Raw genomic sequence first — 16,737 nt, 5'->3', positions numbered from 1 at the left:
TAAACTGCATAAACTGCGCTTAGACGCAAACTGCATTTAGACGCAAACTGCGTAAACTGTGCTTAGACGCAAACTGTGTTTGGACATAAACTGCACTTAATCATAAGTAATCTTATAATCGGCTTTTGCATCAAAATAGTTTTTATCGAACGAACGCAGCTTTCGTTTTTAATCGCTGAAAGATTTCCGCTGCACTAATTCACCCCCCCCCTCTTAGTGCTCTCGATCCTAACAAATACATTAACATGTCCCTCTCTTATCTTTTATCAGAAAGAACATGGGAATGACTCGGAGAGTTTTTTCTATGGAATAGTTAGGGTGGGCTTATTTTGCATCATGATTTTTTTACTTCTAGAGATGATGGTTTAGGAAAAAGAGTCGTCCGAGATGATGGCTTAGGGAAAAGAATCGTAGGATGAGGATGAAGGTGGTAGTTAGCTTTAAAACACTTTAACAATTTATTATAAGACACGTTATATATAAATAAATAAAATGCTCATAAATGGGCCCTGGTCCGTGTTCAAAGGCATCCTAAGGCCACATTGCACTTGTAATAAAATATATATATATATATATATATATATATATATATATATATATATAAACTATTACTTATTATATTATCATTATTATCATGATGTCTCTTCCTCTCTTTTTAGTCTTCTATTACATGAACAGTATCTACTATTACTCGACCTTCGTTAAGCGCTCATATATTACACATTGCAAATATTCAATTGAAGACCCACATTGCATTGAACATTCATGGCAATGTCATAAACTGAATTTAGTACAAGTCAAAGAACTGTCATAAACTGGACAATAATAGATAACACAACCTGATGCTAGTAATAACAAGTTCTTGCAATTCAATGACAAATAAAGGTAAAGAGTTTGTTGTGATCATGATACAATACATATATGACAGTGAAAAGATAAATCCTACGAGACACACACAACGACTTACAAACTGCACACATCATCTGTTTTTTTTTGTCACAGAGCCACACAACTTATATCAGTGTTTGAAGTACTGTATAGGGAACATTACCTGTCTGAAGTAACTTTGCTAAGCGAACGCTTTGTTTGCTTAAGCCTGCAATGTGCACGATTGATTCAGTGTTTTGGCCAATGAAGTTGCCTCTGCTTTCATGTTCAACTGGTTGTAGCATGAGCCGTTGCAGTCTGTAAATCTGAAGCAGCTGGAGAGATGATCATTAACGATTCCTGCTGCTTGCATAAAAGAGTATATAATGGTTGGACCAACACAATGGAATCCTCGCCGCATCAGGTCCTTGCTTATGATCTCAGCTTTGGGACTCTTGACGGGCACTTGACGGGCATAGCGGAATCCATTGACAACTGGTTTGTGGTTGACAAAGCTCCAACAATAGTTGCTAAAGGACCCAAATTCCTCAATTACCTGCAGTTAAAAGGCATGCATCATGAGTAGATTGAGATCAAAGTTCAGGAAGGAACCTAGTTGACCTACTATGTTTACCACATTTAGCTGAAATATATATCTTTGCAATTTAAGAAGGTGTTCTTAAAATTATATACCACAACTGTACTTAAGATTCGATAATGGAGGATGGACATATAACAGAAACACTTGTCTCATCATCGTCTTGCATTATATGCTATCAAAGTCGTTGCACATAATATCGCCACCCAGAAGACAAAATTCAAGCAAAATAGTCAACAAGTTGCACTTATCAGCTACCATATATTCTGAACGACTTTCTCGGGAACTTTTTGAATAATACCAAACAGAATACCAAAAAGGTATCTTATAGTCGACAGTTCTTCCAATATGTTGAGGTGCCATAGAGGACAAACATTGCTAGATGGTGAGGGATACTAGTTAGGTAGTTGAATACTGAAATTATGCTTGTTATGCATGGAAATCTACATGCAACTATATTACTAAAATGCAAGAGGTGGCAGTGCCAGACATGTTGAAAACAGGAAATGCTTTCTCTCTCATAAAGAAGAAACTTGGTCATGAGTTTTTGTTGTTCTTCTTCTTTTCCATGTATATGTGGAGGTCACTTCATTTATTTGGAGAGGTAGTGCCAGCTAAGATGCCGTCACTTGGTTGACTGTTCAATTAAAACTGTTGCAACTTATCAGGACCAATGTATGCGGAGATACAACAATGAACAAACTAGAATGATCAGTGTTGTTGATGTTCATTTGTCGTGAAAAGTAAAATGTTTAAGGATTCTTCCACTACTATTTAATATAATAGCTATAAATAAGCAACGGAGGTTAAATTTCATCAGGAAAGAACTATGACAGTGCTAAAAGTTCAAAGCTAGATAAAGATCTTTTACCTTCAACATCTGTCTTGCATTCTCTACAACTGCTCGCATCTTCTGCTCTGATAACAAACTACCACTGGATTTAAGTGAAAGTATCTTCTTTTCAGTGAATTTAGCAACAGAGGTGGGATCAAAGTTATGAAACAACTTCCTGATGAAAGCAGTGTTAGATAAACTTAAGGCTCAAGTTTATAAAATCCCAAAGGTTCCATTTGTCTCAACTGAAGGTTTAGAAGAGAAAATCGCAAACCTAAATTTCTCTCTCATGTTCAGAATAGTTGGCCAGCTGAATTCTGACAATGCTGCTGATAAACTAAGTAGCTCAAAAAGATTTTGGTCGTCATAAGCCGGCAGTCCCCATTCTTCATCGTGAAAAGAAACATAAAGTGGCTCTGGAAGGAAGGCCCAAAAGTGAACATAACAAATCAAAGAGAAGTTGTATTTCCAATAAAATGAAACACAAGTAAGACCATTATAAACATTTATGGTTCTGAATGACTGACTGAGGTCAGAGTAGCACACTTTGTCCTTGGTTTTCAACCAACAAGTGCCAATCAGTGTGCAGTTAGGAAAACAAGTATCACTCATAAAAAAGAACTCCCAGTATTACTTCTACATGTTGCTTATCTTTGGTAATTCTTGTTTTGCATTATATGTTTCCAACTAGTGCCAATCAATGTGCAGTTAGGTAAAAATGATTATTTGAAATATCAGTTGTATGAAGTTGGCAGATAATTTTCAAGGAAGTCAGAATTTGCTTCAGCTTCATCTCTGCATGATTTATATAACTTATTTATCATGTTTGTTCATGTGGTTTTCATTTCTATCAACTTTTATGAATTAATTCTTAAGGATGAGAAAATAAATGCAATTAACTGATATCAATGCCGAAACCAATGCTGTTAAGACAGGAAGCACATAACAGGGCTCAAACTAGTGATTCTATTGCAGATTAGGAAAACTCAAAAACATATTTTCAACAGAGAAAGCAAAACAAACAAGCCACCTAAGAGATGTCTTCTTGAATTTTTTCAGAATGGATCTGTAGCATCTCAATACAATTGCAACCACAAAAATTTCAGTTTGCTTGCATCAAGATTATTTTGGTACTTCTATCAGTACCATGGGTGTGAACTACATACTTTCTGAGATAATCCCATCCAAAGACACGACCACCACAACAGAGATACAAAATTTCAGTCACAAGAGGTTCATTTAGTGGTTTTAGAGAATAACATCATCTTTGTCATAATTAAGTTCATGTTGTGGTTTATCATATTAAACTATATTCAACACTTCGAAAAAAAAAAGAGAAAAGAAAAAAATCAATTAAACATTACAAATCCATTATTCTCGTTTGTGTTGTTCATCTATAAGGGTTTCAATAGATATCCTATGAATTTTGATCATTTGATGCCATCTCCTTTCATGCTAAGGAATTATGTCTAACTAAATTCTGAAGAACATAATTACTTTCAGGTAATTATTTCTGGGTTCCGCTCTCATCAAAATACTTGATGTTGAGGAAGCTACAAGCAATTCCAAAATTCAAACTATTAAGAACATAAATTCAGATCATGTCTCATCTGTTGACTTAAGCTTTTAGATGCAATGATATTGATAGAAAATTGAAGACCAGTCATATTCTCTTTTATGTTGTTCATCTACATATATAAGGGTTTCAATAGATATATCCTATGGATTTTGATCATTTGATGCCATCTTCACTCATGATAAGGAATTATGCCTAACTAAATTCTGAAGAACATAATTACTTTCAGGTAATTATTCCTGGGATCCGCTCTCATCAAAATACTTGGATGCTGTTGTAGCTACAAACAATTCCAAAATTCAAACTATTAAGAATATAAATTCAGATCATGTCTCTGTTGGGCTAGCAGCCTACAAATTCAGCCTATAGTGGGCTTTATCAGCCCACAATCCACCCCCCTTTGACCTAACCCTAGATCAAAGTTAAGGGGGGGTGCGGGGGCTGCGTTTTTGGTGCAAAAAAAATTTGTAGCCACGAGCAGTTTTTGGCAACAGCAACTTGATTCAAGGAGGAGAAAAAAAAGACAGAAAAAATAAAGAGAAGAAAACAAGGACAACACAGAGAGACTATTCTCAATCATCTAACAGTGTTATCATCTCAGGTTAGATCAGATCTACAGAAGATTCTTGTTGTGATTACTTAGGGAGAATTTAGATATTGTGCACAGTGACGTGATCCTAGTATCCCAGTTATTTTCTTGTGATTGTTGCTAGGATTTTGGGAAAAAGATTGAGATTTGTATATTCATTATTCTCATAGTAAATTATCTTTAGTTTACCCCATGGTTTTAACCCTTCATATTGGAGGGGTTTTCCACGTATATCTTAGTGTTCTATTTGATTGTGATTCTATTTAATTCCGCTACATGTTATGGGTTGCTAGTATTTGTTCATATACAAAAGTTTATTTCTCTTTACATCTCATCAACTGGTATCAGAGCAGGGTTTTGGTGATTTAATTTTGTATTTGAACATAGAGGTCAGTAATGTTTCTCGCATGATTAGTTTGAATGAAAACAATTGGATGATATGAAAACCAAGAATGAAAGATCTCTTGTATTGCAAAGATTTATTTGGACCTTTGCAGGGGGATAGTGCAAAACCCACAACTATGACAAATGATGAGTGGAAGAGGTTAGATCGAAAAATAGTTGGGTTTATTCGACAGTAGCTTGATGATAGTGTCTTTCACCATGTTTCTACTGAAATTTCTGCATATTTTCTTTAGAAAAAGTTGGAAAGTCTCTATGAAAGAAAAACAGCTGGCAACAAAGCTTTCTTGATCAGAAAACTTGTAAAACTAAAATATAGAGAGGGTGCTTCTATTGCTGAGCATTTAAATGAAATGTAGAGTATCACTAACCAGTTATCTTCTATGAAACCATTTCTTGATGATGAGTTGCAGACATTGTTACTTCTCAGTTCATTGCTAGAAAGTTGGGAGACACTGGTGGTTTCCCTCAGTTATTCTGCGCTAGATGGTGTTGTCACTATGAGTCAAGTAACAAGCAGTTTGTTGAATGAGGAGTTGAGAAGAAAGAACTCAACAACATCTCAAAATGATTCACATACACTTATCTCAGAGAACAAAGGAAGATCAAAGTCTAGAAGCAGTTCACGCATGGGTAGAAGCAAGTCAAGATCAAGAAATGATATTATTTACTATAACTGTGGTGAGAAATGACATTACAAGAACCAATGTAAGCAATCTAAGAAAAGCAAGAAAAAAGGAAAAGAAGTGGAGTCTACGGAGTCAAAGGATAATATCACAACTACAATGCAAGGTGGTGATTATTTGATTTTGTCTCCTTATGATGATATTTTTTCTTGTGTGTGTCAGGATCTTGACTGGGTGATTGACACATGTGCTTCTTATCATGTTACACCACGGAGGGAGTTTTTTGCTACATATAGGTTTGGAAATTTTGGTATTGTCAAGATGGGTAACTATGGCATGACAAATATCATTGGCATGGGTGATACCCATTTAAAGACCAACATTAGCTGCAAGTTGGTGCTTAAGGATGTGAGGCATGTGGTTGACCTAAGGTTGAATTTAATTTCAGTTGGAAGACTAGATGATGAAGATTATGATAGCAGATTTTACAAAGGGCAATGAAAGCTCAATAAGGGTTCTCTTATTGTGGCTAGTGGAAAGAAATTTATACCTTATACAAGTTGCAGGCCAAAGCTTGTGGTGACCAGTTAAATGCTACAGAGAAAGACTTCAGCATGGAGTTGTAGCATAGGCGATTGGGACACATGAACGAAAAGGGGCTACAAGCTCTTTCCAAGAAAGAGGTATTGCCAGACCTCAAAGGTACACATTTGAACCATTGTATTGATTATTTGGCTGGTAAACAACATAGAGTTTCATTTGCTAGTCCTACTTTATCTAGAAAAATGTATGCCTTAGACCGTGTTTATACAGATGTATGTGGTCCTTTGATGACAAAAACTCTTGGTGGATTTGTTGATATTCTTGGTATTAGTGGTGCAATTTATTTTGTCACTTTTATAGATGATTTTTCAAGAAAGTTTAGGCCTATGCTTTGAAGACCAAAGATTAAGTTATTAATGTCTTCAAAGAATTTTATGCTAGGGTTAAAAGGGAGACAAAAAGGTAATTGAAATGCATAAGATCAAATAATGGTGGTGAGTATACAAGATTATTTAATAATTATTGCAGGTCACATGGTATCCAACATGAGATGATAGTTCCTGATACACCACAACATAATGCTATTACAAAGAGGATGAACCGCACCATCATGGAAAAGATTAGATGTATGCTTTCACAAGCCAAGCTACCCAAAAGGTTTTGGGATGAGGCTTTGATGACTGCAGTTGATGTGATCAACTTATCACCATGTACAGCCCTAGATGGTGATGTTGCAGAGCATGCATGGTCAGGGAAAAATATTTCATATAGGCATACATTTGAGAGTGTTTGGTTATCGTGCATTTGCACATGTTCCAGATAATGAGAGGTCCAAGCTGGATGGTAAGACTAAAGAATGTATTTGTCTTGGCTACTCACATGATCAGTTTGGTTATAGGCTTTGGGATTCAAAAAAGCAGAAGGTGTTTAGGAGCAAAGACGTGGTCTTCTTTGAGGATCAAACCTTTGAAGATTTGAAGAAGAAGGCACCAGCCAAGACTTCTGTAGAAGGATTAGCAAATTGTGACCTAGTTACCCCTCTAGTATATCAGGGTGATGAGGGAGATGTGCAGGAAGATGATGTAGAGCCTAATGTTGATCTACCTGTAGGACATGTTGAGCAAGAAGTTGGAGAGCAACTTCCCATAGAACCTCAATTGAGAAGATATTCTAGATAATGTCAACCTTCCAGAAGATACTCTACAAATGAATATGTGATGCTTACTGATGCAGGTGAACCAGAGAGTTACCAGGAAGCAGTTGAAAGTGAGCAGAAAAAGAAGTGGTTAGTTGCTACACAAGAAGAGATGGATGCTCTTCAGAAGAACCACACTTATGATTTGGTACTACAACAAAATGGAATAAAGGCCTTGAAGAACAAATGAGTTTTCAGGTTGAAAACTTAAGAATATTGTTCTCAACCAAAGTACAAAAATAGATTAGTTGTAAAAGACTTTGGTCAAAAGAAATGTATTGACTTTGAAGAGATTTTTTCTCCCGTTGTTAAAATGTCTTCTATTCATGTTGTTCTTGGTATTGCTACTAGCCAGGACTTGGAGGTTAAGCAGTTAGATGTGAAGACAACTTTCCTTCATGGTGATTTGGAGGAGGAAATTTATATGGAGCAAACAGAAGGCTTCAAAATCAAAGATAAAGAGAACTTTGTCTACAAGTTGAAGAAGAGCTTGTATGGGCTAAAACAAGCTCCAAGACAGTGGTATAGAAAGGTATAGAAAGTTTGATTCATTTATGACAGAAAATAGATTCAAAAGAACAGCTTCAGATCATTGTGTGTACATCAAATGTTTTGGTGAGAATTTTATTATTCTCTTACTTTATGTTGATGACATGCTTATTCTTCGGAAAGATATATCTACAATTGACAGGTTGAAGAAAGAATTAAGTGAGTCCTTTGCAATGAAGGACATGGGGCTAGCAAAGCAAATACTGGGCATACAGATTTCCCGTGATAGAAAAACTAAGAAGATTTGGTTGTCACAGGAGAAATATATCGAGAAGGTATTGGAAAGGTTCAATATGAGCAATGCAAAGCCAGTTGGTTCTCTTCTTGCAGGTCACTTCAAGTTGTACTCAGAACAGAGTTAATTAAGTGATGAGGAGAAGGAAAAAATGCAAAAGGTTCCTTATACTTCAGTAGTCGGAAGTTTAATGTATGCAATGGTATGTACGAGGCCAGATATCACATATGCAGTGAGTGTTACTAGCATATTTCTTGCAAATCCAGGTAAAGAGCATTGGGCAGTAATGAAGTGGATATTTAGATATCTATGAAGGAGCTTTATGTACGAGGAAGTCCACTTGTGTTGACAGATTACATAGATGCAGATATGACAGGAGATATAGGTACGAGGAAGTCCACTTCAGGTTATGTACTTACTTTTGCAGGGGGAGCTGTATCATGGCAATCCAGGTTGCAAAGATGTATTGCTCTCTTCACTACAGAGGCAGAATATATTGTTACTATAGAGGTTTGCAAAGAAATGTTATGGATGAAAGAATTCTTACAAGAATTGGGGCTGAAACAGGAAAACTATGTGGTGCATTATGACAGCCAGAGTGTTATCCATTTGTGTAAAAACCGAACTTTTCATTCCAAGTCAAAGCATATAGATGTCATATACCATTGGATTCGAAATGTACTTGAAGAGAAGTAGTTGCAACTTCAGAAAATTCACACAAATGACAATGGAACAAACATGTTAACAAAGACTTTACCGAAAGAAAGACAGGAGATTGTTAGGATTAGAAAGACACTAAGAGGGGGGGGGGGTGAATTAGTGGAGCGGATTAAAACGTTGGTTTCGACAAATCTTTCATACGATAAAAATCGAACTTGAAAAGCTTAACTTGAATATGTGTTCGTAAAGGTGTGCAGCAAAGGTAATGAGGAAATAAAGCACATAAGAAGGTTTGCAGTAATGTAAATAGCAATAAGAAAATGCAAACCAGAGATCATGCCAATTTTAAAGTGGTTCGGTCAAATGAACTACATCCACTTGCGAGGCCCTCTTCGATGAGGCTCCCACCTTCCACTAGCAAATCTCTTGAAAGGGAAGGGCAAAGTTATTCTCTTAGCTGAGAATTGAGGGGTATTTATAGGCCTCAAGAGGATTCAAATTTGGGCTCCAAAATTTGAATTCTCTTTGGTTCCCGATGCTGGCGGTGCCTCCGCCTGTCAGTGTCTGACATTGATAGTGTACTAGCGGTGCCACCGCCCAGTCCGACGGTGCCACCGCTGGACCTCTCGGGTGCTGGGCGGTGCCACCGCTCAGTCCAGCGGTGCCATCGCTTGGTTCTCGGGTTCTAGGCGGTGCCATCGCCTACACTATTTCAGCTCACTGGTTAGGCTCTAAACTTGGCCCAAACCAGTCCGAACTCGGGCCCAATTGGCCCATACTTGAGTTATAGGACTAACACCTAATCCTAACCCTAATTAATATGCTAACTACGAATTTAAAGATATTTTCTAAGCTATTACAAAGTCCGCAAGTCAAGACTTTTTTTGGCGAGCTTCCGACGAACTTCCGACGGTCTTCCGACGAACTCTCGGAAACCATTCTACGGACTCCCGGCAAGCTCCTAGACTTCACGATTTGATCTTGGCGAGTTCTAATGAGCTTCTTCGGCAAGCTCCAATCTTTCTCGGCGAGCTCCGCAAACTTTCAACGAACCTTCCGACGAGCTTCCGAAAAACCCTTCGGCAAGCTCCCTACTCATTCTCGGCTAGTTCTGGCAGCATTCCCGACGAACCTTCGGACTTTTGTCGAACTCTCGAACTCACAACAAATCCTTCGCGCTTGATTCCGACACTTTGTTTTGCTTTATGTCTTCGTCGTTATCGTAGTTAATCCTGCACATACAACCAAAACTCTACTCCGATCTAGACAATTATTACAAAGCGAATTGACATTCTATTGCCCGGCATGTCATTGGTTGGCGCTTCATCCGATTCTTCGGCGCATCGTCCTCTCTTGTGGCTTGTTGCCCAATCGACGGTTGACCTCCGCAACCCTGATATCCTTAGCGCAATTCCGCTCTTGGCCCGATGCCCGACGTCCAAAGCCTTCTGCCATCCAATATCCTAACGTGATCTCCTCCGACGCAACGTCAATTCCTCCTGCGTTAACTGTCTAATCCTGATCGAGTAGCCTGCATCACTCAAAATGTAGTTAAACATCTAAACACAATCAATTAGTTTCATAATCAAAATCCGAGATTCAACAGAGATATGCTGACAACTGGTCGGCATAGCTTCACATTGAGGAGTCATGGGACAGCCTCTCTTATGGGCTGAACGGGGAGGTTGTTAGGCTGGCAGCCCATAGATTCAGCCCATAGTGGGTTTTATCAGCCCATAGTGAGTTTTATCAGTCAATATCCTAACCTTAGATCAAAGTTGCGGGGTGCGGGGGCTACATTTTTAGTGCAGAAAAAAACTACAGCCACGAGTAGTTTTTGGCAGCAGTAACTTGATTCAAGGAGAAGAAGAAAAAGACAGAAAAAATAAGAGAAAAAAAGGGAAAAAAACAAGGACAACACAGAGAGACTATTCTCAATCATATAATAGTGTTATCATCTAGGTTAGATTAGATCTAGATTCTTGCTATGATTACTTGGGGAGAATTTAGATATTATGTACAGTGACATGATCCTTGTATCCCAGTTATTCTCTTGTGATTGTTGCTAGGGTTTTGGGCAAGAGATTGAGATTTATATATTCATTATTCTCATAGCGGATTATCTCTAGTTTGCCCCGTGGTTTTTACCATTCACATTGGAGGGGTTTTCCATGTATATCTTGGTGTTCTATTTGATTGTGATTCCATTTAATTCCGCTACGTGTTATGACCCGTTAGTATTTATTCATATACAAAAAGTTTAGTTATCTTTATATTCCATCAATCTTATTTATAATTAACTTTTAGATACAATGATATTGATAAAAAATTTAAGACCAGTCATACTTCTCATAGTTTCTCTATTTAATTCAACATACTAGTTGGTCTACCTCTATGGTTCAAAATTCTCGTGATAATTTCTCAAAATGCAATCACCAGTAGACAAAGATACAACAAGTATGAAACTACCTTACAAGCAAAAGTAAAATAGGATCAAGTATTCCCATTCCTGTTCTAGGCTTTTAGATTTAACGACATTGATAAAAAATTTAAGACCAACCATACTTCTCATTATTTCACCATTTAATTTAACATGATCTCATACTAATTGGTTTACCTCTAAAGTTCAAAATTATGGTGATACCTTCTGAAAATGCAATCACCAGTAGACAAAAGTTCAACAAGTGTGAAACCACTGTATAAAATCATATCAACTATTACCCTCTTCTTTGAACCAAAATTTCCTTTGTTATAATTGTGTCGTTTGGTGCAAGACAACAGAGAGATCTAGCCTTGATTGCAACATAGCTGGAACCACTGTTAAAGACTCTCTACAGTATTTGACTGCAAAAGATGCACTCCCGTCTGTAGCATTTCTTCAAAGCACAAATTATCTCAAGCATCCGTACTATGTTGGGTTGTGACTAGCAATCATCTCCCATATGCACCCACATATTATTCTTTTCATCAATTTAAGTGGATCATTTTATAACCAAATTACCAGGCTATCATGAGTCATACTTGTATTCAACACAATTGGGCTCTGATTGGATCTAAATAGAATTATGGATTTTCTTTTTTCTATAATGCATGGGTACTTCAAAATGTTTGATGTGTTCATGTCATGTTTTAGTGGGACATCAATATATGGATACCTTTTGATATGCGTCAACAGAGATGAAGCCAGAAAATATTGCTTAAGGGGGCTATAAAGAATATTGAATATGTGTACATCTTAATACATCCAACTTAACAATTGACTGCATAAAAAAAAAAAATTATTACATGAATGAAAAAATAAAAAAAAATCAAAATTAATTAATATCTGAAAATAAGTAGTTTGGGGAATACTTCATACTGAAGATGCTTAAAAGGGTTGCCTGGAATAATGTATGCATAGTGAAGGTACTTACAACGAAAATGTTAGGATTTCAATGTTTATAATGATTAAATTAGTTTCCATGGTCACTATGGATGTATCTATATGCAAAGCAACTTAAGCACTCATTAGACAAGAAATCAGGAAGAAATTAGAAAATATTTTTGAGAAAGTAATATTTGAATGAATTTGTCAAAATTACTTGTAAGAGCAAAAAAGGTGTTATTTTTTCAAACTTAACAATAATATCAGAAATTACTTTGGAGAAAGTAATATCTGAACAAATGTGTATCTATTACTGATAGTCATAAAAGAGAAAAATGAAATTACTTTTAAGCCATAACAATTAAATATCACATATAATTATATGGCACAATCATAACTATAGCTCTCTTGGCAATACAGTAGCTTTACTGTACCATGTATAATTCTTTATGTTAATGTACTAAATATGTGTGGGACACTTATATCATCTACATAAGTTTAATTTGTGTTAAATGCTTGCATCTCATATGAGCTATGGAGATAATATACATGTAATAATTGTTTTGTTCATGCTTTGTAGCATAATTTTATGAGATTTGTTGTGTCACAGAGATTGGAGTGTGCCATGTTCTTGTCTGTCTATTCATTATTGATATTTGCCTATTCTATGATGCAACCACACGAGCTTTAAGGGAACAAATGGCCCACACAAAATCAGTAAATAAAATATTTCACGTAATTTAGAGAAAAGGACAAGAAGAAAGAAACATATGAATGAGCACCATTTCCTGTCCCACGACTTCCATAAATGCTGACATTCCAACATCCTAAAATCTGACAAAAATGAACAAGATAGTTTCTTACTTTTCACAATTCAAAAGACAAAAGAAAAAAAAGAAAAGAAACAACAACAGGGATAGAAACAATTTCTTGGATAGGAAGAAGTAGTTATCATAATATAGCTCGCTAGTTTCACTTCCTATGCACTTCTTTAGGGAGCACCCTCCAATCCTATGTTTAACCTATCTAGGACAGCTTTCCATCAAAACCACGTTAAGATTATGGGAAATAACTAAGATCCAAAGGTGTTGACCGTAGAAACTTTCTTCAGAAAGAACCATTTTGACTATTTTGCACCGACTAATTTGTTCGTCGTTTGAAGTACCTACCATTTTGAACTTCTGTTTCAGTATGACAATGTATCACTTCACCATGTCCGAAGGCAAGCAGAGGAAATAAGATCCTCATACCACATTATAATTAAGCATTCTCCTATATATTTATTTTCTTCATTAGATGAAAAATTATGCAATGAACAAAGAAAGCTGAAACCACGTACCAGAGAAGGGTGTGATCCAAGTACATCTTCTCTTGCCAATCGTCCGTTCCAACTGCAACTGTGGCACCACCACCGCCTCACCGACACCTTGAGATACTACCTTCACGGGTTTCACCCTACTTTGTCTCTTCCTGGTTTCAAATCTGCCAGCCTTCAACACAGACAGGCCGCAAGAAGACTCGGAAGTGCTTGATCCATCTTCCGACACGTTCCGATCCAGTTGCAACGTCTCCTTCTTCCTTGCGCACTCCATCGGCCTCGAGACCCTCGATTTTGCAGCACTGTGTCTCCGTACTTGTCTAGGATTAGAATTGGTCTTCGATTCAGACCTCGATTCCATCGCACCGGAGATCAGAGAACCGCGAACGAACCACCAGAAAACCTACCCACAAGACGTTTCGATCCCAAGGAGCCAAAACCAATACAGAATAATCTCGAAAACCTATTCGGTAAGAAAAGATTTGGGAGGAGAGGACAGATCTTGCCAACCCTAGAAGCTTGTTTAAGCTTCAACGGCGAGTGAACAGAGACGAGTGAAGGCAGATAGAGAAGGAAGAAATTTAAAAGAGTCCGCCAGGTGACCGGCTGTTTCCCGTTGACAGATGCTCGCGTACCGGTTGCCGGCACCGACCCTACCCGATTCGGTTTGAGCACCTTTCCGTCTTAGACCCTATTCTGTGTCAAAACGTCACCTATGTCATCGCGAACGAAGAAGGGCACTCTCCGGCCACCGGAGGATAGAATGATCATTTGTGGTGCGGGGACGGCTTCGTTCACCCGTCCTTGTCGGTAGCAGGTGAATCAGTTATGGGAATCGCTTGGCCCGTAAGTTCCATGTCGTTACGTATAAGCGTCTATGGTTAGCATGTGGTTCCCCACACGAACATAAGTTTGTCCGAGCTTCGTCTTAGGCGCGTACACGTTTTACATAGAATATTGCAGTTAATTGTACACCCTGATCCTGGCATTAAGAATTGTGAAGGAAGTTGATTGATTGACCGGACGGCAGAACGATGAGGATGAGGTTCGCAGCATCCGGGGGTGGGTGCTGTAAAGTAAGGAGAGTGGATGTCGCACAATGTATGTGGGTGTCTAACGGCTACTTGTATGATGAGGGGGACCTCAGTCGCAACGACATTGCGTACAGAACACTTTTTTTTGTGGAGATGGGCCCTCCTTGGGATCACCAACGACCTAACCATTTCCTCTTCTTCTTAAGACTTTAATGAGTGACCTTTGTGCTTGATTCTTAGCTAGACATAAATATGATAGTGACAATGGAAGTTATATGCATCCCTCAGCTCTCACAAATTGTTTATTTTTGGTTAATACATTTTCTTACATCTGGTTTCTCACTTGATTTGTTATTTGATCTGCATTCTCAAGACAATTTTTATCTCTCCACCGGTGCCAGGAAGGTTGTAATGTAGTGGGCTTTCTCGTGGTGCGAGCTTGGAAAGAGCTCTCTCTCTCATCACAAGAATTGACATGATATTTTCAGCCCTCATCTATTTATCTATCTATCTTATGAACCTTCCATTTCACAAATGATAACATTTACTGAGAAAAAAAGGAAAAAAAGGAGGCTACTATACTATAGGGTGGTGGAGAGAAGGGGATGGGGATCGTGGAGGTATGCATGACTGTGAGTGAAACTCTTGATCATTGCTGTTATTACATGGACAGATAAAATGGCTTAAATTATAAGGACGTCTCACACAATCCTAAAACAAGTGAAACTTGAGATCAAATTTAAAACTGTTTAAAAATTGCTAAGCTCCTCTGTTGGAATTAATGTGACCCACTTATTATTATTATTATTATTATTATTATTATTATTATTATTATTATTATTATTATTATTATTATTATTATTATTATTATTATTATTATTATTATATTTAATAATAATTTAATAAATTATTTAAATTTATTGATTAATGAGGAACACGAATCTGATTTGAATAAGTGTGTCTATTAATTATGAATTAATATCTTTATAAAATACATCTTTTCTATCGCTATGAATTATACTCTCTCCATCCATTGATTAAAATATATATATATATATATATATATAACGTATCTCAAGTAAAAAAAAAAAAGTAAGGAAGAGAAATCAGATTTCTGTCAATTTCATTTGTCTTTTAGGAAATTCAGATTTTCCCAATGGATCAGTGTATGATATTTTAATTAAATTTTACTTCATAAAAATTATTAAGTTTAAAGATGCTTTCCTTTGTACAAGAATTTAATCATTTATATATTGGTGCCAGAGCCATGATTTAGAAGTTATGTTTTCTGATTATTTAATTTTTATTATTATTAATAAAAATTAATAATAGGTCAATTATTATTAATAAAAATTTCTGATCATGAAACTCACGATTCACTAGTTTTTTTTATTATGAAATGGATGACTGTAGGTCAATTATGATAACGAATTAGTTCAAGATATTATAGTTTTATTTCATATATCATGAATAATGGTTTTTGTTAGGATCATGAATACTGGTTTTTGTTAGGACTAAGAGCTGTATTAAGATATTATAGTTTTATTTCATATTTCATATAGTTTTATTTAATATTTTATATAGTTATATTTTTCGATTCAATATGTTTCGGAGAGAAGTTGAACTTGAAAGCTTTCATAAAAATGCAAGAGAAAACTAAGAAGGTTTGTAGTAAAATAAATTGCACAAATGAAAAGTAAATTGGAATTTAGAGTGGTTCGGTCAAGGTGACCTACATCCACTTTCGGATTCCTCCTTCGACGAGGTCATCGGCGTCCACTAAAGGTATTCCTTCAATAGGTGAAGGCCGAACATCTCTTTACAACAACTTCTCCTTTTCTCAGGTTTAGGAAATAACCCTTACAAGTGTCACTCATCTTTCTTGAATGGTTACAAGGCTAAGAGATGAAGGAGGAGAACTCTAACTTTTACAATCCTTTTATGACTCAAGAATTCAAGATTAAGCCAATACTTTTTGTGCCCTTTCATGCAGAAAAGGATGAGGTTTTTATAGGCTCCAATGGCTTCAAAATTGGAGCCAAAAAGTATCACATCTCCGAAATCCAAGGTACTAGCGGTACCACCACCGTTATTGGGTGGTAATACCACCGCTAATCTGACATTGGACGGTACCATTATCGAACTAGGGTGGTATCACCACTGGCAGCATTGCTGTCGGTGGTACTACCACCCAGTTTGAGCAGTACCACAGTCCAGAAATCCAGGGGTACTGCCTTCTAGGTGGTGCCACCACTGGTCAAGAATTCAGGGGCTGAATTGGGTGCTCATTTTGGCCCAATTCAGCCCTGTTAAGGGCCCAGTTAGCCCCTAAATAAGTTAGTGGGA

At 36.9% G+C, this 16,737-nt stretch overlaps 1 protein-coding gene across 1 annotated transcript; it reads right to left on the bottom strand.

The window, feature by feature from the left end:
* Positions 1-854: 854 nt before the first annotated feature.
* Positions 855-14,064, bottom strand: LOC135623908 (uncharacterized). The gene is made up of 4 exons (XM_065127371.1): positions 13,379-14,064; positions 2,575-2,716; positions 2,337-2,475; positions 855-1,423 (listed from the first exon to the last, which is right to left on the bottom strand). Exons 1-4 carry the CDS (start codon positions 13,716-13,718, stop codon positions 1,091-1,093), a joined length of 954 nt encoding a protein of 317 aa, XP_064983443.1. The 5' UTR covers positions 13,719-14,064; the 3' UTR covers positions 855-1,090.
* Positions 14,065-16,737: the final 2,673 nt, after the last annotated feature.

This window comes from Musa acuminata, chromosome BXJ2-9 (assembly GCF_036884655.1).
Source record: "Musa acuminata AAA Group cultivar baxijiao chromosome BXJ2-9, Cavendish_Baxijiao_AAA, whole genome shotgun sequence".
Classification (NCBI taxonomy): Eukaryota; Viridiplantae; Streptophyta; class Magnoliopsida; order Zingiberales; family Musaceae; genus Musa; species Musa acuminata.
Note: the sequence above shows the minus strand (reverse complement) of the source record. Positions and strands in the feature narration are given on the sequence as shown.

What these genes read in the sequence shown, in the direction of transcription:
- LOC135623908 (XM_065127371.1), bottom strand. Translation starts at nt 13,718, where the DNA reads ATGGAATCGAGGTCTGAATCGAAGACCAATTCTAATCCTAGACAAGTA. An exon ending in AACATGAGAGAGAAATTTAG is followed by an intron (nt 2,476 to 2,574) that starts GTTTGCGATTTT and finishes TGCTTTCATCAG; the next exon opens with GAAGTTGTTTCATAACTTTG. An exon ending in ATGCAAGACAGATGTTGAAG is followed by an intron (nt 1,424 to 2,336) that starts GTAAAAGATCTT and finishes TTTTAACTGCAG; the next exon opens with GTAATTGAGGAATTTGGGTC.